Here is a 21,949-nt window from a genome sequence, read left to right as displayed (position 1 = left end):
TTTTTTTTGTTAATGTGATGTATCACGTTGATCGATTTGCGAATGTTGAACCAGCCCTGCATCCCAGGGATGAATCCCACTTGATCATGGTGAATAATTCTTTTTATATGCTGTTGAATTCGATTTGCTAGTATCTTATTAAGAATTTTTGCATCCATATTCATCAGGGATATTGGCCTGTAGTTCTCTTTTTTTACTGGGTCTCTGTCTGGTTTAGGAATCAAAGTAATACTGGCTTCATAGAATGAGTCTGGAAGTTTTCCTTCCCTTTCTATTTCTTGGAATAGCTTGAGAAGGATAGGTATTATCTCTGCTTTAAATGTCTGGTAGAACTCCCCTGGGAAGCCATCTGGTCCTGGACTCTTATTTGTTGGGAGATTTTTGATAACCGATTCAATTTCTTCGCTGGTTATGGGTCTGTTCAAGCTTTCTATTTCCTCCTGATTGAGTTTTGGAAGAGTGTGGGTGTTTAGAAATTTGTCCATTTCTTCCAGGTTGTCCAATTTGCTGGCATATAATTTTTCATAGTATTCCCTGATAATTGTTTGTATCTCTGAGGGATTGGTTGTAATCATTCCATTTTCATTCATGATTTTATCTATTTGGGTCATCTACCTTTTCTTTTTGAGAAGCCTGGCTAGAGGTTTGTCAATTTTGTTTATTTTTTCAAAAAACCAACTCTTGGTTTCGTTGATCTGCTCTACAGTTTTTTTAGATTCTATATTGTTTATTTCTGCTCTGATCTTTATTATTTCTCTTCTTCTCCTGGGTTTAGGCTGCCTTTGCTGTTCTGCTTCTATTTCCTTTAGGTGTGCTGTTAGATTTTGTATTTGGGATTTTTCTTGTTTCTTGAGATAGGCCTGGATTGCAATGTATTTTCCTCTCAGGACTGCCTTCGCTGCATCCCAAAGCGTTTGGATTGTTGTATTTTCATTTTCGTTTGTTTCCATGTATATTTTAATTTCTTCTCTAATTGCCTGGTTGACCCACTCATTCGTTAGTAGGGTGTTCTTTAACCTCCATGCTTTTGGAGGTTTTCCAGACTTTTTCCTGTGGTTGATTTCAAGCTTCATAGCATTGTGGTCTGAAAGTATGCATGGTATAATTTCAATTCTTGTAAACTTATGAAGGGCTGTTTTGTGACCCAGTATATGATCTATCTTGGAGAATGTTCCATGTGCACTCGAGAAGAAAGTATATTCTGTTGCTTTGGGATGCAGAGTTCTAAATATATCTGTCAAGCCCATCTGATCCAATGTATCATTCAGGGCCCTTGTTTCTTTATTGACTGTGTGTCTAGATGATCTATCCATTTCTGTAAGTGGGGTGTTAAAGTCCCCTGCAATGACCACATTCTTATCAATAAGGTTGCTTATGTTTATGAGTAATTGTTTTATATATCTGGGGGCTTGGGTATTTGGCGCATAGACATTTATAATAGTTAGCTCTTCCTGGTGGATAGACCCTGTGATTATTATATAATGCCCTTCTTCATCTCTTGTTACAGCCTTTAATTTAAAGTCTAGTTTGTCTGATATAAGTATGGCTACTCCAGCTTTCTTTTGGCTTCCAGGAGCATGATAAATAGTTCTCCATCCCCTCACTCTCAATCTAAAGGTGTCCTCCGATCTAAAATGAGTCTCTTGTAGACAGCAAATAGATGGGTCTTGTTTTTTTATCCATTCTGATACCCTATGTCTTTTAGTTGGCGCATTTAATCCATTTACATTCAGTGTTATTATAGAAAGATATGGGTTTAGAGTCATTGTGATGTCTGTATGTTTTATGCTTGTAGTGATGTCTCTGGTACTTTGTCTCACAGGATCCCCCTTAGGATCTCTTGTAGGGCTGGTTTCATGGTGACAAATTCCTTCAGTTTTTGTTTGTTTGGGAAGACCTTTATCTCTCCTTCTATTCTAAATGACAGACTTGCTGGATAAAGGATTCTCGGCTGCATATTTTTTCTGTTTAGCACACTGTAGATATCGTGCCAAGCCTTTCTGGCCTGCCAAGTTTCAAAGGAGAGATCAGTCACGAGTCTTATAGGTCTCCCTTTATATGTGAGGGCACGTTTATCCCTTGCTGCTTTCAGAATTTTCTCTTTATCCTTGTATTTTGCCAGTTTCACTATGATATGTCGTGCAGAAGATCGATTCAAGTTACGTCTGAAGGCAGTTCTCTGTGCCTCTTGGATTTCAATGCCTTTTTCCTTCCCCAGTTCAGGGAAGTTCTCAGCTATAATTTGTTCAAGTACCCCTTCAGCACCTTTCCCTCTCTCTTCCTCCTCTGGGATACCAATTATGCGTATATTATTTCTTTTTAGTGTATCACTTAGTTCTCTAATTTTCCCCTCATACTCCTGGATTTTTTTATCTCTCTTTCTTTCAGCTTCCTCTTTCTCCATAACTTTATCTTCTAGTTCAGCTATTCTCTCCTCTGCCTCTTCAAGCCGAGCCATCGTGGTTTCCATTTTGTTTTGCATTTCGTTTAAAGCGTTTTTCAACTCCTCGTGACTGTTCCTTAGTCCCTCGATCTTTGTGGCAAGAGATTCTCTGCTGTCCTGTATACTGTTTTCAAGCCCAGCGATTAATTTTATGACTATTATTCTAAATTCACTTTCTGTTATATTATTTAAATCCTTTTTGATCAGTTCATTAGCTGTTGTTATTTCCTGGAGATTCTTCTGAGGGGAATTCTTCCGTTTGGTCATTTTGGAGAGTCCCTGGAGTGGTGAGGACCTGCAGTGCACTTCCCCTGTGCTGTGGTGTATAACTGGAGTTAGTGGGCGGGGCCGCAGTCCGACCCGATGTCTGCCCCCAGCCCACTGCTGGGGCCACAGTCAGACTGGTGTGTGCCTTCTCTTCCCCTTTCCTAGGGGCGGGATTCACTGTGGGGTGGCGTGTCCCGTCTGGGCTACTTGCACACTGCCAGGCTTGTGTTGCTGGGGATCTGGGGTATTAGCTGGGGTGGGTAGGCAAGGTGCACGGGGGCTGGAAGGGTAGGCTTAGCTCGCTTCTCCTTAGGTGATCCACTCCAGGAGGAGCCCTGTGGCAGCGGGAGGGAGTCAGATCCGCTGCCGGAGGTTTGGCTCCGCAGAAGCACAGAGTTGGGTGTTTGCGCGGAGCGAGCAAGTTCCCTGGCAGGAACTGGTTCCCTTTGGGATTTTGGCTGGGGGATGGGCGGGGGAGATGGCGCTGGCGCCTTTGTTCCCCGCCAAGCTGAGCTCTGCCGTCCGGGGGCTCAGCAGCTCTCCCTCCCTTTGTCCTCCAGCCTTCCCGCTTTCCGAGCAGAGCTGTTAACTTATGACCTCCCAGACGCTAAGTCGCGCTTGCTGTCGGAACACAGTCTGTCCGGCCCCTCCGCTTTTGCCAGCCAGACTCGGGGGCTCCGCTTGGCCGGCGAGCCGCCCCTCCGCCCCGGCTCCCTCCCGCCAGTCCGTGGAGCGCGCACCGCCTCGCCGCCCTTCCTACCCTCTTCCGTGGGCCTCTCGTCTGCGCTTGACTCCGGAGACTCCCTTCTGCTAATCCTCTGGCGGTTTTCTGGGTTCTTTAGGCAGGTGTAGGTGGAATCTAAGTGATCGGCAGGACGCGCTGTGAGCCCCGCGTCCTCCTACGCCGCCATCTTCCGGAACCTCCTCCTGATCTTTCCTCTTAAACTGCGTTTCCTGCATCTCATAATTTTTGGTATGTTGTATTTCCATTTTCATTTGTCTCAAGGTATGTTTTAATTTCTCTTTTGATGTCCTTGTTGATTCATTTGTTGTTCCGTGGCATATTCCTTAATCATCACATATTTGTCAATTTTCCAGCTTTCTTCTTATAATTGATTTCTAGTTTCATACCCTTGGGGTCCAAAAATCTGCCTGATGTGAGTTCAGTCTTCTCAAATTGGTTAAGATTTGTTTTGTGGCCTGACATATGATCTATATTGGAGAACGTTCAATGTGCACCTGAGAAGAATGTGTATTCTGTTGCTTTTGGATGGTATGTACTGTGTTTATCTGTTAAGTCCATCTGGTCTAAAGTGTCATTTAAAATTCTATAATTATAAATGCTAAAACAGAACTTGATATATATCATATATGAATATGTTCATAGGTGAAATAAGGGAAAAGGGAGAGGAAAGAGCTTGTTCCTAACTCCACTGTAGAGCCCTTCCTTATGGTGGTTCTTTTTGCATTACTGCATTCTAATAGGCATATTATACTTGTATTTACTACATGCATAAACATTATATAATAATATAAATTAGCTTTTTTTTTTTTTTGCAGGGAGAGGAAGCAGCACTTTATTTTTTGTAGTAATGTAACTTTTCAAAAGATGAAACTTTTAAAAGCTTTAATGGTTAATATGTGATTTAGTAACCTGATTGTCTTTATAATTTTTTGATCTATAATTAGATATTTTAAATATTTGGGTATCTCTTGAACCAACATAAAAAGGGACATATTTAAAAGAATAGTATGTGATTTTGGCACCCAAATATGTTCAGTTCATGAGACTCTTCATTTATGTGAAGAAACTTCAGTGAGAATTCATGAAAAACTTAGGTTCACATTTTTTTAGCTTATCTGATATGCTAAGTCATGTGTCATGAAGAATTTTTTTATCCACAAATGGTGATGGTATAAGCTTTAATTAATATTTATAGAACATTTATTTTATAATCTTTTTTCTCATAGTGTTGGTATTACATTTTTCATATCTGATGGATTTAAGAAATGGATTTTAATATTTGAGGATTTTCATTTCGCAGCTCGGTGGTTGAGAGCTTATAATTCCAAGAGGAAGCGAATGAGGCATGTGGCCCCATAGTGGTGCAAATTGGTTAGGAAACTACTTCCTAGGAACAGCTCTGTATTATGGAAATGGGAACATGAATTTTGGTGGACATTTAGCCATATCTTCCACACATGGGTTATTTACCATTTACTGTGGTCCTATGAAGGAGTAGTTATTATCCCCATTTTGCAGATAAGTCTATTGAGGCTTAGACCTGTCCAAAAATAATAAGGTTCTGATATGATATTTAAACTCAGCCCATCTGACTCAATAGCCTCTATTCTTTTCTTTTTTTTTTTTTTTCTCCTGCTGTGCCTTTTATTCCCATGACCTGTCCATTCCAGGAACTTGTATCTCCTGCTCCCCTTTTCCCATTTTGCCCAACTGCTGACCCAACCCCTTCTGGCAACCATCAGTTTGTTTTGTGTATTTATAGGTCTGATTCTGCTTTTTGTTTATTCATTTGTTTTTGTTTTAGATTCCACTATGAGTAAAATCATATATTATTATGTGTTTCTCAGTCTGACTTATTTCACCTACCATAATATCCTCTAGGTGCATCCATCCATAATGCCCTCTGGGTCCATCTCAAATGACACAATTTCATCTTTTTTTGGCTGTAAAAGATTCCACTATATAGATATAGATATAGATATAGATATAGATATAGATCTGACATCTTCCTTATCTATTTGTCCATTGATGGACACTTAGATTGCTTCAATATATTGGTTGTTGTAAATAATGCTGCAATAAACACAGAGACACACATATCTTTTTGAATTAGTATGTTCCTTTTCTTTGGGTGGTAGATATCCAGTAGTAGACTTATTGGATTATATGGTATTTCTATATTTAGTTTTTCAAAGCACTTCCATACTGTTTTCCACTGTGGCTGCACCAATTTACATTCCTACCAGCAGTATGCAAGGGTTACCTTTTTTCCCATATCTTTGTCAACACCTGTTTCTTGTCTTTTTGATTTTATCCATTCTGATAGGTGTAAAATGGTATTTCATTTTAGTTTTGGGTTGCATTTCCATTATGATGAGTGATGTTGAGAATGTTTTCATGTGTTCATTGGCCATCTGTATGTCCTTTTTGGAAAAATGTCTGTCCAAGTCCTCTGCCCATTTTTTAATTGGATTATTTGGTTTTTTTGGTGTTGAGTTGTATATGTTTTTTATATATTTTGGATATACATTTATATATATCCCCTTATCAGATATATCATTTGCAAGTATCTTCTCCCATTCAGTAAGTTGTCTTCTTATTTTGTTGATGGCTTCCTTTGCTGTGCAAAAGCTTTTTTCTTTTGATGTCCTCCAAATAGTTTATTTTTGCTTTTGTTCTTCTTGCCTGAGGGGACATATCTAGAAAAATGTTGCTATGTCTAATGTCAGAGAAATTACTGCCTGTGTTTTTTATGGTTTTTAGGGTTTTTATGATTTCAGCCCTCACATTTAGGTATTTAATTCATTTTGAGTCTATTTTTTTTTTGTGTGTGTGTTTACTTTATTTTATTTTTTCCAATATATGAAATTTATTGTCAAATTGGTTTCCATACAACACCCAGTGCTCATCCCAAAAGGTGCCCTCCTCAATACCCATCGAGTCTATTTTTGTTTATTGTGTTAAAAGGTGGTACAGTTTAATTCTTTGGCATATAGCTGTCCAGTTTTCCCAGTACCGTTTATTAAGGAGACTGTCTTTTTCCCACTGCGTATTCTTGCCTCTTTTGTCATATTAGTTGACTGTATAGTTGTCGGTTTATTCCTGGGCTCTCTATTCTGTTCCACTGATCTATGTATTGATTTTTATGTCAGTACCATACTATTTTGATTACTACAGCTTTGTAGTGTATCTTGAGTTGAATTTTTATAACCTCCAAACCTTGTTTCTCTTTTTCAAGATGTCTTTGGCTGTTTGGGGATCTTCTGTAGTTACATACAAATTGTAGTATTATTTGTTCTAGTTTTGTAAAAAATGCTATTGGTATTTTGATAGGGATGCATTGAATCTGTGGATTGGTTTGAGTAGTATGGACATTTAAATAATACTGATTCTTCCAATCCACGAGCATGAATATCTTCCTATGTGTTTGGGTCATCTCCAGTTTCTTTCACCAGTGTCTTATAGTTTTCAGAGAGGAGATTGTTCACCTCTTTGGTTAAGTTTATACCTAGGTATTTTATTCTTTTTTTTTTTTTTTGGTGTAATTGTAAATGGTATTGTTTTTAAATTTCTTTTTCTGCCATTTTATTAGTGTATAGAAACACTACTGATTTCTGGGTATTAATTTTGTATCCTGCAACTTAGCCTCTTATTCTTAAGCACTACACCTATGTTTCTTAAGTGGAGGAAATTTTGTCCTCCAAGAGACAGGGGAACATTTGGCAATGTCTGTAGACATTTTTTGGTGTGTGTAGGGGTACCACTGGCATCTAGTAGGAGAAGGGCAGCGATGCTGCTAAACATTCACTCTCCTCCTGCCCCCTTTCCAAAACTTATCAAGCCCAAAATGTCAGTGTTGCCAAGGTTGAGAAATTCTGCACTAGACTTTGTACTACCCATGTTGGTAGAAGGTAATGTAAAGGCATGACATGATGGGAAAAGAGTAGGAGAAGGTGCTGAGGAATAAGCTGAGTTTTAATAATGACAGGATATAAAGGATTGGCGAATAGCAGAAAGGTGCTGGTGGTTGTTGAATGCAGAACGCAAATGGTTCTTTTTTTTTTCCTATCAGCCACTTGGCATTTCAGAGACTTGACAATATTTTTTTAAAAAAGTAAATGGTCTGACACAAACAGACATTTCTCCAAAGAAGACATACAGATGGCCAGACGTGGGAAAAGATGCTGAACATCACTCATCATTAGGGAAATGCAAATCAAACCTACAAGGAGACATCATCTCCTTCTTGTCAGAATGGCTAAAAGTGTTGGTGAGGATGTGAAGAAAAGGGAACCCTTGCCTACTGTTGTTGGGAATGCAAGCTGGTGCAGCCACTGTGGAAAACAGTATGGAGTTTCCTCAAAAAGCTAAAAATAGAACTACCCTAGGATCTAGTAATCACACTACTGGATGTTTGCCCCCAAATTACAAAAACACTAATTCAAAGGGATACATGCATCCCTGTGTTTATAGCAGCATTATTTACAATAGCCAAATTATGGAAGCAGCCCAAATGTCCAGCAATAGATGAGTGGGTAAAGAAGATGGTGTGTGTGTGTGTGTGTGTGTGTGTGTATACACAATATTCCATTATTAATGGAATATTACTCAGCTATAAGAAAGAATGCAATCTTGCTATTTGCAACAATGTGGCTGGATCTAGAGAGTATAATGCTAAGTGAAATAAATCAGTTAGGGAAAGACAAATACCATATGATCTCACATTTATGTGGAGTTTACACAAACAAAAAAACCAAAAAAAATGAGTAAAGGAAAAGAAGAGAAAGATAGAGAGAGAGAGAGAAACCAAGAAACAGACTCTTAACTATAGAGAACAAAGTGATGGTTACCAGAGGGGAGGTGGGTGTGGGGTGATGGATGGACTAGCGATAGGATTAAGGAGTGCACTTGTCATGATGAGCACTGGGTGGTGTTGAATGAAGTGTTGCATCACTAGAGTGTACACCTGAAACTAATTTTACACTGTATGTTAACTATGTTGGAATTAAAATAAAAACTTAATTTAAAAAGGTAAATGGTTTGTATTTTACTGAGTGAATATGCGTTTTAAACCATTTTATTTCTGAACTCAGAGAGACAAGACTCGTCCTTTTATCACATCCAGTCCTACAAATGGGGCCGAATCTATTGAAGAAGGCTGGCTGTCTGCCAACCCCTATGACGAGAATTTTGGTGACGTACATTTTTATGACTATAGCAATGATTGCTGGAATTGGAAAATTTTCCCCAAAGCTCGATTTGTATCTGAATATGGATATCAGTCCTGGCCTTCCTTCAGTACATTAGAAAAGGTAAGCCACTTTTGATTTCCCAATGATTCAAAATGGTAGGCTGTGGGCCTATGTCACTTTCTCAACAGTGGTTCAGAAAGTCAAATGAAATCTACTTCTTATTTAAATGAAAGTTTAGGAAGATCATAGAACTTTTGTTTCTTTATACTTTGGGAAGCTAAATTTCTTGCAGTCATCATTTTGGGGGTTAATACTTTTCTATATTGCTTTTAATTATGTTCCTTCACAAATACTTAAAAATTAAATGGGAACCAGGTGTTGCTTAAGCCTGACTTCTTATCATGCATGAAAGTAACTCTTACTTGCTATTTTCCCTATATCCTACAACTGTTTTTTTTTTAAAGCTTATTTACTTATTTTGAGAGAGAGAGAGAGAAAGAGAGAGAGCATGAGCACACGTGTGTCTGTGAGAAGGGGCAGAGAGGGGGAGAGAGAGAATCCCAAGCAGGGGGGATTCTCACGTGGGGCTCAATCTCATGGACCATGAGATCATGACCTGACCTGAAATTAAGAGTCAGATGCTTAACCAGCTGAGCCACCCAGGCACCCCTAGCCTACACCTGTTTTATCATTTATAGCTATTCAGAATTGGATGGTTTGCTACAGTAAGAAAAAATAATATGATAAATAAACTTTTGTTTAATGTTATCAGGTCATATTATTTATTTTCTTTCATCTCCTCTTTTACCTCTTCTATTTCCTCCTCCACTTCCTCCTCTTTTTATTTTATGTTGGTGTATTTGATTTTCACTATGGCATTTCACTTTCCTTATTCCTACAGATTCAGTTGCACAAATGGATTCAATTTCAGAGTTGTGTGTATTCTTTTTTGAAGAATTTTATTGAGATATAATTCACTGACCATACAACGCATCCATTTGAAGTATATGCTTTCATGATTTTCAGTATATTCACAGAGTTGTGCAAGCATCACCACGACCTAGTTTTGGAGCATTTTCATCACCCCAAAGAAACTCTGTTCCCACTAGTAGTCACTCCCCACTCTCTCAGTCCCTTCTCCCCTGCTCTAGGCACCACTAGTCTGCTTTGTTTGTCTATTTGTTTGCCTGTTTTTCACATTTCATATTTTGGAATCATAAAATATGTTATCTTTGTAGGCTGGCTTCTTTCCCTCATCATAAAGTTTTCCAGATTCATCCATGTTGTAGCATGTATTAGTTTTTATTCTTTTTTATTGCTGAATAATATTCCATCGTATGGATATACCACATGTTTATCCATTCATCAGTTGATGTACGTTTGTGTTATTCCCACTTTTTTGGCTATTATGAATAATGCTGCTGTGAACACTTGTATACATTTTTTTTGGTGAACATATGTTTTCAATTATATTAAGTATATACCTAGGAGTGGATTGCCCGGTCATATGGTAACTGTTTAACATTCTGAGGAATTGCCAAACTGTTTCCCATAGTTTGCAATGGCTGTGCCATTTTACATTCCCACCAGAAAATGTATGAGGGTTCCAATTTCTCTACATCTTTACCAACACTTATCCCCCCCCCTTTTTCACATTTCCCTGGAAATTTGCATTTCCTTGAGAGCTAATGATGTTGAGCCTCTTTTCATGTGCTTGTTGGCCGTTTGTATATTTTCCTTAAAGAAGTGTCTATTCACATCCCTTGCTGATTTTTTAATTGGTATGTTTTATATCAGATATATGATTTGCAAATATTTTCTCTTAATTTGTAGATGTTCTTTTTACTTATTTGATGGTTTCATTTAAGACACAAAAGTTTTAAATTTTCAAGTTATCAAAAATACTTATCAATCTTCCCTGTTATCTCTTGTGCTTTTGGTATTTTGCTTTCTTTCTAAGTTTTTAAAATGTTTATTTATTTCTTAGAAAGAGACAGACCGAGTGCAATCAGGGGAGGAGCAGAGAGAGGGAGACGCAGAATTCGAAGCAGCTCCAGGCTCTGAGCTGTCCGCACACAGTCCAACGTGGGGCTTGAACCCATGAACTATGAAAACATGACCTGAGCCAAAGTCGGAGGCTTAACCAACTGAGCCACCCAGGCACCCCTAAGAAACCATTTTCTAATCTAAGATCACAAAGTTATATTCCCGTGTTGTCTTCTAGTTTTAGCTCTTACATTGAGATCTGTGATCTGTTTTGAGTTAATTATTCTATATGGTATGAGGTAGGCATCCAGGTTCATTTTTTTCTGCATGTGGCTATCCAAATATCCAAACACCATTTATTGAAAACATTATTCTTTCCTCCATTGCTTGTCTTGACCCCTTTGTCAAAGTCAATCAACCATAACTTTTAAGGTTTATTTCTGGATTCTCAATTTGTTTCTAATTGAACTGTCTCTTTTATGCCAGTATGCACTGTCATCCTTACTGTAGCTTTGTAGTAAGTTTCGAAAGCAGGAAGTGTGAGTCCACCAACTTTGTTCTTCTTTTAAAGATTGTTTTGGCTGTTCTGAGTGCCCTCCACTGACGTACCAATTTTAGGATCACCTTCCCAGTTTCTGCAAAAAAGTCAGCTGGGATTTTGATAGGGTCTGTGTTGAGTCAGTAGGTCAGTTTGCAAAGTATTGCCATCCTAACAATATGAAGTCTGATCCACAAACATGTAATGTCTTCTTTCATTATTTTGTAGTTTCAGTGTATAAAGTGTATACTTCTTTAGTTCAATTTATTTCTAAGTGTTTTATTCTTTCTGTAAATGGAATTATTTTCTTAATTTATTTTCAAATTGTTCATTACTGGTATATAAAGAGACAATTGATTTTTTTTTTTATTGAACTTATATTCTGCAACCTTGCAGAACTTATTATCTTTAGTTTTTGTGAATCCTTTAGAGTTTTCTATATATAAGAGCATCTGTGGATAGAATTAGTTCTACTTCCTCCTTTCCAGTATGGATGCCATTTATTAACTTTTCTTGACTAATTGCCCTGGCTAGAACCTCTAGTACAACATAGAATAGAAATGGTGAGAACAGACATCTTTGTCTCATTGCTTAGCTTAGAGAGAAAGCTTTGAGTCTTTTACTGTTTAGTAAGATGTTAACTCTAAGTTTTTTGTAGATGCCTTTTTTCAGGTTGAGCAAGTTCTCTTTTATTCCTAGTTGGTTGAGTGCTTGTATCATAAAAGGGTATTGGTGGGGCATGTGGGTGGCTCAGTCAGTTAAGTATCTGACTTAGGCTCAGGTCATGGTCTCATGGTTTGTGGGTTTGAGCCCCGCGTCGGGCTCTGTGCTGACAGCTCAGAGCCTGGAGCCTCTTCAGATTCTGTGTCTCCCTCTCTCTCTGCCCCTCCCCACTCACACTCCATCTCTGTCTCTCAAAAATAAATAAATGTTAAAAAAATGGTGTTGGATTTTGTCAGGTGTGTTCTTTCTTCATTTACTGAAATAATCATGTGCCTGTAGTTTTTGTTTCCCCTCGCCTATCACTTGTGTCAAGTAACCCCCAAAAATTTTAAGACAATTTCAAAATCTCCCTCAGTTTTGCCACTTAAACCCAACTATATTTGCTTCTACACATTGAAGTTACGTTGTATTTTTAATTGTAATAAATAATGTTATCACCTTAGATCTACCCTTATTTTTTTTTATTACTCCTATATTACGGGGTAGACTTTGGGGGAATACTCTTGTTTCAAAATGAAGGAGGATGGAGTTGAGTGTCCTGAGTCAGGTAGGAACAAGTATTAGAAAAGGAAGGAAGGAATGAAAGAGGCAAAAATATTTACTGAGCAGATGCTCTGTACCAGAGACTCATTGTTTCATTTAACAATAATCTCCCCCACACCCCCACTTTGAGGCCTAGAAGGAAACGAAGGTCCTAGAGGGTGAGAGTTCCATCATTATCCCCAGACAGCAAGTAGCATATGTGGATTCAGACTTATTATCTAACACCAGAGCTGATCCATTTTCCTTTCACTACATTTCAGGAAGGTGAGTGTTATGAATTGCTAAACTTTTTTTCTTAAATCTGTTAACATTTCTATTTACATCCTGACAATAATGCAATTGCTGTGTTTTTGTGAAATGCCTGATGTTGTTCAAAGATACTAAACACTATGTTTTAAAATAGGAAAAGGTGAAGCCAAGTTCTATAAGTTCTGTTCATTATGAATCCTTGATTTAGTTATTACCTCTTTTTGAGTTACATTGCTCAGTTGAGGTTGAATTGGGTAATTGGGAAAATAAAAGAAACCAAAAGAGTAACTTTACATAAAGCTTAGGTTCTTTTATTTAGAGTTTTTTCATGTATTTAACAAAAAATTGAAATGTCCCTTTCTAGTTTGGGATGCATCACTTCTTTGTAAAATAATTATGTTTTCAACAGGCCATTATCAATATTGCACACCGATTAAAAGCTTGGGCTATGGAATAAACAGATCTGGATTTGAATACTAAGAACTGCCACTCACTAGCTATATTGCCTTGGACAAATTAGTTAATCATTTTGAATGTTAGTGTCTTCGTCTGTAAATTGGGTTTAATAGTAGTAAAATACCTCTTAGGGGAGGGTTGGGGGAAGAGAGAGAGAGAAAAAGAATGTGTGTGTATGTGTTTGTGTGTGTTTCTACATGCAGGTACTCGTGTGTGCATGTGATCACGTGTAAAGGTTAAGTTAATTTATACATTGAAGCACTTAGCAGCAGTTCCTGGCACATAGCAACAGGCCATAAAATGTAAGCTGTTGTTAGTATTGATGTAATCCATTCTAGCCATAGGATTTGTATGAAAGGTTTATTTTCTCCAGAGCCATCTAGGTTTAAAGAACTAGAAGCTGGAGCTGGACTGTGCCAAGTAACTTAGGAACTTGGGCAAATCACTGAACCTTTCTGAGCCTCATCTCTAAAACAGAGCGATAATAATACCAACTCATAGATTGTTATGAGGATTAAATGAGTTAATATTCTTTTTTTTTTAAGTTTATTTATTTATTTTGAGACAGCAAGAGAGAGCAGGGGAAGGTCAGAGAGAGAGAGACAGACAGACAGACAGACAGACAGAATCCTAAGCAGGCCCTATGCTGTTAGCAAGAAGCCCGATGCGGGGCGCGAACTCACAAACTGAGATCATGACCTGAACTGAAATCAACAGTCAGATGCTTAACCAACTGAACCACCCAGCCGCCCCTAAATGAATCGATATTCTTAAAACAATTAGAGCCCTACCTGGCACTTTCTAATTCCTTTTGATAACATTGTTAGAGCTGAAATGTATAAGACTCTCAAACCATGGCTATTACAAGTTAGAAAGCTTTCTGCATAACAGATCAGGTTTACCAATTGTGGGATACATTCAAATCATTACCCATCATAGGGCTGAGAAGCCTGAAGGTGTGTTTTAGACTTTCGAAAGGAAGAAACATAGAAAGCAGGGGAAGGCTGGTAAAGGTGTGTACGTCTCAAATGTGTACAAGATGACTGTAAATACTAATACCTGTATTTTAAGAAACTGAAGCAATTAGTGTTCTCTAAACTGTCTGGTGGTAATAGTTTTGAAAAATAGACATAATAATAAAAAATAGTAATTTGGAAAAACTTCCACTTTAAACATGGCTAATGTACACTACTTACATTTTAGTATAAATAAATTCCTAAAGAATGTTTTTCCTTTGAAGGTGACTGGTCTGTGCATTGCATGATTATAGGGAATTAAAGTCATATTTTGTGAACAGGGATAAGATTTTTATTTTTAATTTTTTTTAATTTTTTTTTTACATTGATTTATTTTTGAGAAACAGAGTGAGACAAAGCGTGAGTGGAGGAGGGGCAGAGAGAGAAGGAGACACAGAATCTGAAGCAGGCTCCAGGCTCCGAGCAAGCGGTCAGCACAGAGCCTGATGCGGGGCTCGAACTCACAAACTGTGAGATCATGACCTGAGTTGAAGTCGGACGCTCAACCAAATGAGCCACCCAGGCGCCCCAAGATTTTTAATTTTCAAGGATTTTTGAGGGTGGGGTAGACTATGTTTTTCAAAGTTTCTGTGTAACTTGGATTAAAACTGATGTCTTCAAATGTAGGCAGCAATTGTCTTCTATCCTTCTCAAATGCTAACAGAGCATTAAATCATAAAAGCCAGAATTATGGTCTATTTTTCTGTAAAAGGTACAGTATTAACATATGCATGGTACTTGTTTTTGTTTTTTACTTTGACCTGATGATAGCTTCTCCAAGAGATGAAGGAATAAATAGTATAAATTGTGCCTAGTTAAAAAAAAATTATTATTAGGGGAAAAGAATATCATTGTTTGGTTTGTGTCTTCAACTATATAAAAATTAAACACATGTATAGATCAAATATATTTAGGAGTCATTGAGAAACAAATGAGCAAGTGACCACAAAACATTTACCATCACAGCAGTGATATTTTATTTTTGTTAAAGAATTGACAGTTTTAACAGAATGCTGATTTCAGTCCATTGTTCAATTTTGACAATTTATTTACCTGAATAAATAAAATGACATTGAAAACTAAACATAATAAATGTTTTAAAAACAGGAATAATGTTTTGAGAAGACAAGACTTTTGACAGAAATGCCAAAGTGTAACTTTCTAAAGGTTTGAGTAAGAGGACTGTGTAGATGCCAAGTCCTGGATTTGTGATTCAGCTTTGCACAGGGCTAGTCTTTCACCAATAATAAGGATGATGGCAAAAACATCTCACATCTGTGAAATTAGAGTCGCAGAACAAACCTTGAGCTCTTTTCCAGTATGTAGAATACTTTTCAAGTTTGTCAGAAATGTTGTTTCACTCCTGACTTCCCAATTTGTACCTCTTATTCTCTGCTCCAAAGGTTTCATCTAAAAAGGACTGGTCTTACAACAGCGAATTTTCACTTCATCGACAACATCATGCAGGTGGAAATAATGAAATGCTGCTTCAGATTGGATTTCATTTCAAACTCCCAAAAAACACAGATCCATTACAGACATTCAAAGATACCATTTACCTTACTCAGGTAAGGCATTTTCATTCTGGAGTTCAACAGGTTCCTGCAGTTAACATAAGGGATCATGTAGAGTCTGTAAGCCTTACGTGGTGAAAAAATACTCAAGTTTTTATTTTGCCAGTTGAGATTATCTTCTTCAAAATAGATACATGATGACATGCAGTGCTTTTGCATTCGCCTCTCTTACAAATTCTTGGCATTTGCCTCTCTTACAAAGAACAGCTCACAAAGCTCTACAACAAATTGTGCATTAAAATGTTGCCTAGCTCAAGATTACTATAAAGGTTTAGTAATTAAGACAATAGCATTTCCCAAGGACAAAATGGAACAATAGAACACAATAGAGTCCAGAAACAGACTTGTGTGTAATATAGTTACTTGACTGATGGCGATGATGCCATTGCAATTCTGTGGGAAAGGATAGTTTTATCAATAAACAGTGCTGTATCAAGTGGGTATCTTTATAGGAATTTAAGGAAATGAACTTTGATGCCATATACAAAAATTAATTGGTCAGTGATCAGAGACTCAATTGTGAAAGGTAGTATAATAACACTTTTAGGAAAAAAACTTATTTTCATGATCTTGGCAAAGATTTCGTAAACAGGACATTTAAAAAACACTAACTGTGAGGGGCGTCTGGGTGACTCAGTTGGTTGAGCCTCTGACTCTTGATTTCAGCTCAGGTCATGATCCTGGGGTCATGGGATTGAGCCTCCGTGCTTAGTGTGGAGCCTGCTTAATATTCTCTCTCTCTCTCTTTCTCTCTCTCTCTCTCTCTCTCTCCCTCTCCCTCTCTCCCTCTGCCCCTCTCCTCCACTCTCTCTGTCTCTTTCTCTCTAAAAAAACAAAGCAAACAAGCAAACAAAAAAATCACTATGAGAGAAAATAATGATAAATTGGACTTCATTAAAATTACAGACTCTTGTAAATCAAGTCACAATTAAAAGAGGGAAAAGACAAGCCACAGATTGGGGAACCATATTTGTAATACATGTGTCTGCTAAAAGATTTGTATTCTGAATAAAGAACTTCTATAAAGTAACAAGAAAAAGACATAACCTATTAAAAACGGACAAAAACCTTGAACAGGCACTTCACCAAAGAAGATATCCAAATGGTCAGTAAATATATGAAAATGTGTTCGATTTGATTCTTAATCGAGGAAATGCAAATTGAAATCATGCCAGGGTACCCCTACGCAAGGCACACGATGTCATTTTAGCACAATGGCTAAAATTAAATAGACTAACAATACCAGCTGTTGGTGAGGATGTGTGACACCTGGAACTTTTAGACATTGTTAGTAGGAATAGAATTTTTTAAACCACTTTGGAAAATTTTATGGCAGTTTCTATCCAAGCTAAACATTTGCTTCCTCTTTGAATCAGCATTTGTACTCTTAGCTATATACCCAAGAAAAATGAGTGCATATGTCTGCCAACAGACATCTAAAATAATGTTCATAGCAGCTTTATTCATAATAGCTCCAAAGTGGAAACAGCCTAGATGTTCTCTAACAGAAGAATTTATAAACAAATTATGGTATATTTCTATACCATAGAAATATATTCTATGGTATATTTCTATAATAGAATACTCCACGGCAATACAAAAGAATAAACTGCTGAAATCAGAATCAATTTGGATGATTCTCACAAACATGTTGAGCAAAAGAAACACTGACATTTCAGTATAGACTAGATAAATCGATTAGTGGTAACCCCTGTTGTGGAGGGCGTGATGAATTATGGTTAGAAAAGGGTATAAGAAAACTTTCTGGATTGCTAAAAAAACCTTTATATCTTGATCTGGGTGCTGGTTACATGGGTGTATACACATGATAAAAATCACTGAGGCGTACATGTTCCATTATGCACTTTACTGGATTATTTTTTAAAACAGCTCTATTGAGATATTGACATACCATAAGATTCACTCATTTTAAGTGTAGTATATTTATCAAGTTATGCAGCCGTGACCATAATCCAATTTTAGAACATTTCTGACATTCCAAAAAGGTCTCTTGCACCTATTTGCAGTTACTTTCCTTTCTCACCTTCAGCCCCAGGCAAACATTAATCTCCTTTCTGTCTCTATAGATTTTCCTTTTCTCAACGTTTCATATAACTAGACTCATACAATGTGTGATGTTTGCATCAGCCATCGGGCTTCTTTCACCTAGCACACTGTTTTTGAAGTCCTTCCATGTTGTGGCGTGTACCTGTACTTCATTCCTCTTTCTTGCTCGATGGCATTCTGTTGTAATGGATATACCATGTTTTATATATACATTCATCAGTTGGTGGACATTTGGATTATTATCAATCTTTGACTTATGAATAGCACTACTGTGAATATTTGCATACAAATCTTTGTGCACGTATTTTCATTTCCTTTGGGTTGAAATACACAAGTGAAATTGCTCAGTTATATGGTAAATTTATGTTTAACTTTGTAAGAAACTATCAAAACTGTAAGACTGTATTAAAGCCACTGCTTATTAAAATTTTGTAAATATTTATTTATTTTTGAGAGAGAGAAGCAGAGTGTGAGTGGGGAAGCAGCAGAGAGAGAGGGAAACGCAGAATGTGAAGCAGGCTCTGGCCTCTAAGCTGTCAGCACAAAGTGCGACGTGGGACTTGAACTCATGAACCATGAGATCATGACCTGAGCCAAAGTCAGACGCTTAACCAACTGAGCCACCCAGGTGCTCCAAGCCACTGCTTTTTTATCTGATGTTTTTTCCATACTTGTTTCAAGTTTGGAGAGATAAGGCAGGAGCCTAATCCCAATCATATGAGTTGATCTGAAGTAGATTAGAGGTTTTTGTTAAATATCACATTTTAAGTTTTGCGTCTTAACACCTAAAAATATGCCAGTTTTTATCCAGACTCTTGCTCACCCTCATCAGTTTTCTCCTGTATAAAAACATAAAATTCTGGATGGAAGCTGAAGCAGAAAACTGTTAGCCAAAAGAACACTCTTTTTTGGAAGGTGATAAACCGATAAAGAGAATTTTATTGTTTTATTAAAAAAATTTTTTTTTTAACATTTATTTATTTTTGAGACAGAGAGCATGAATGAGGGAGGGTCAGAGAGAGAGGGAGACACAGAATCTGAAACAGGCTCCAGGCTCTGAAGCAGTCAGCACAGAGCCCGATGCGGGGCTCGAACTCACGGACTGTGAGATCATGACCTGAGCCGAAGTCGGCCATCTAACCGACTGAGCCACCCAGGCGCCCCTGAGAATTTTATTGTTTTAACCATCAGCTTATCAGTTAGGGAAGTTTTACCAGTGTGATGTGTAATTTGTGAACTTACCTCACAGAATACAAGTTAAAAGGTAAAGTTGGTATCTGTCCCTTTTAAAGTGTTGAAGTTCATCATGATTAGCTTTTCACAGCCACTATTCTATAAAAGTGTCTCAGTTTTGGTATATGAAATAGGATGATCCTTATTTGTGTGTATACACATGTGAACCTTTTCAGCTGCTGTTTTTCATGCTGGCTGTCCTCCTCCCAGCTGTTCATTTTATTACTATTACTATTACTTTATTCTATTTCCTCAAAACCACGTTCAAGGTAAAATTTTTTAAGTTTGTTAATTAATTAATTAATTTTTATTTTTTATCTTTTGTTTTTTGAGAGAGAGTGTGTGTACGACCAGAGGGGAGAGGCAGAGAGAGAGGGAGAGAGAGGGATTCCCAAGTAGGTGCCATGCTGTCAGCACAGAGCCCAATGCAGGGCTGTATCTCATGAACTGTGAGATCATGACCTGAGGTGAAATCAAGAATCAGTGCTTAACCAACTGAGCTACCCAGGTGCCCCCTCCGCAAAACCACATTCAGAGAACTGAGAGAAATAATTGTTCTTTTTGAACTCATTAGCATCAGAGGCACATAGTTAGGAGCTGGTTTTTGTTGGTGATGGCTTTCATCTGATAATTTAGCACCTGGATGGCTCAGTTGGCTAAGCGTCTGACTCTTAATTTTGGCTCACATCATGATCTCGTGGCTCATGGGATTGAGCCCCAAGTCAGGCTCTGCACTGACAACATGAAGCCTGCTTGGGATTCTCTCTCTCTCTCTCTCTTACCCTGCTTGCTTGCATGCTCTCTCTCTCTCTCAAAATAAACAAGTAAACTTAAAAAAAAAACTAGCACTGGTGTCTTACCAGGCATTGGCTTGGAATTGGATTTGTCCTTGTTAGTTCTACCTTGGAAGCTTCTGATGTACTAGCTGGGATCTGAGATGAAAAAAATTAAAATTATGATTTTTTTTGTTTTTATTGTTGGATTTTCTTGACTGAAAGATAGACAGGAAATGTTAGAGTAAAATGTTCTTTCTCCCCTTGCTCATTTGACTTTAGAACAATCATCTTTGACCTGTGCATTAGAAATAAAAACCTTGGGGCACCTGGGTGGCTCAGTCGGTTGAGCGTCCGACTTCGGCTCAGGTCATGATCTTGCAGTTCGTGAGTTCAAGCCCCGCATCAGGCTCTGTGCTGATGGCTCAGAGCCTGGAGCCTGTTTCAGATTCTGTGTCTCCCTCTCTCTCTGACCCTCCCCCGTTCACGCTCTGTCTCTCTCTGTCGCAAAAATAAACGTTAAAAAAAATTAAAAAAGAAATAAAAACCTTTCTTAGGTCCATTTTCTCTGTTCCTAATTCCACCCCCTGTTCTTTTTGTCATTGTCTGTCCTACTATTCTGAAGAACAGGGTATCTGCATGTGTACCATGTTTTAAGACATTCTATTAAGCATTTTTTTTGCAACTTTCAGAAAAATCTTGGCTGAGAAAGCTATGCAGTACGTTCCTTCACATTTAGATCTGTCCCTATCTTATCTTCTAACAGCAAAAGTATCCTAGGATTTTACTTCTTTAACTCTTCTAATATTCCAAAATAATCTTGCCTCACCTTTCCATCTCCTACCTTATCCTGTTATATTGTATTCCAAATAGCCTACTTACCTAGGCATACTCTCTTAAGCTGTGTCACACAGGCCTCACTGCCTTGTTTGAGGACTGTCTGTACTAACACTTCTGAACTGTTAAGGCAACTTACTCTGCCAGCATGGCCTCTTAACTAGCCTAAGACTCAGAGAGCAAGCTGGGCTGGAGATAGTCTTTACTAACCCCTTAGCTTATAGCTCCCTCTAGTGCCTTCATTTGTTCTTCACATATTTGTTGAGCATGCAATGAAGGCTAGATGCTTGGGGATATCCTTAAGAGATTCATATATATATTTTTAGGTTTATTTATTTTGAGAGAGACAGCGCCAGCATGAGTGGGGGAGGGGCAGCGAGAAGGAGAGAGAGAATCCCAAGCAGATTCTGCACTGCCAGTACAGGGCCTGATACGGGCTGTGAGATCATGACATAAGCTGAAAGCAAGAGTTGGACGCTTAACCAGCTGAGCCACCCAGGCACCTCAAGAGATTCATATTCTTTAGGGTCCATTTTATATTCCTGTGTTGCATGTAACTTGATCACAAGAATGAGAAAAAAGGCATTCTATGTTGTAGGCCCAGGTGTTGATGATACTTGCCACTCTGGAACAGTTATTTGTTTGGTAAGCAGCACTGAGATGTGATAGAAGATCCAAGCCATGCTGAGCTTCTAAGATGAATGGGATGGGTAAAGAAGGGGAATGAATGTGATATTATTAATAGAGTACATTACATACTAATATATATGCAACATGTAATTTAGCAGGCTAGTAGACTGTCAGAATTCTTTGGGTATCTATGACATGACTGGCCCTGGGCCATGAGATGCTTTGTATATCTTCTCATGTAATCCTAACAACATATCTGTGTTACTGTTTTCATTTTATAGTTGAGTAAACAGGCTCAGAAGGGTTAAGTATTTTGCCCAAGTTCTCAGGCAATGAATGCAGCAAGTTTCTGCCTTTTAAACTATGATATTATATCCCTTCACAATTAAGATAAGGAAAGTTCTTTAACTACTGAGGTGTTCGGTTGAATTATAACATCAATTTGTAGCAGTTAAATAAAGCAGACATCAGAAATTTGGCACATTAAAAAAGGCCTTATTGGAACAATAGAGAAAGTCAATAAAACCAAAAGTTAGTTCTTTGAAATGCTCAACAAAATTGAAAAAACTATAGCTATACTGGCCAAGAAAAAAAAAGAGAAGATTCCAATTACTATATTAGAAATGAAAGGGACAACACTACTGTTGACCTTAAAGAAATAAAAAGATTGATAACAG

The 21,949-nt window shown here is 37.8% G+C and overlaps 1 protein-coding gene across 1 annotated transcript in view; it reads left to right on the top strand.

Moving 5' to 3' along the window:
• The window catches only part of MANBA (mannosidase beta), a 118,546-nt gene that overhangs the window by 80,540 nt on the left and 16,057 nt on the right, over positions 1–21,949 (top strand). Inside the window, exons 12-13 of the mRNA XM_049632135.1 lie at positions 8,549–8,767; positions 15,562–15,726. Of these exons, the coding sequence (XP_049488092.1) occupies positions 8,549–8,767; positions 15,562–15,726 (384 nt within the window). The remainder of the gene's footprint in view (positions 1–8,548; positions 8,768–15,561; positions 15,727–21,949) is intronic.

Source organism: Panthera uncia, chromosome B1 (assembly GCF_023721935.1).
Source record: "Panthera uncia isolate 11264 chromosome B1, Puncia_PCG_1.0, whole genome shotgun sequence".
In the NCBI taxonomy this organism is placed as follows: Eukaryota; Metazoa; Chordata; class Mammalia; order Carnivora; family Felidae; genus Panthera; species Panthera uncia.
This window is presented reverse-complemented; position numbering and strand designations above follow the sequence as displayed.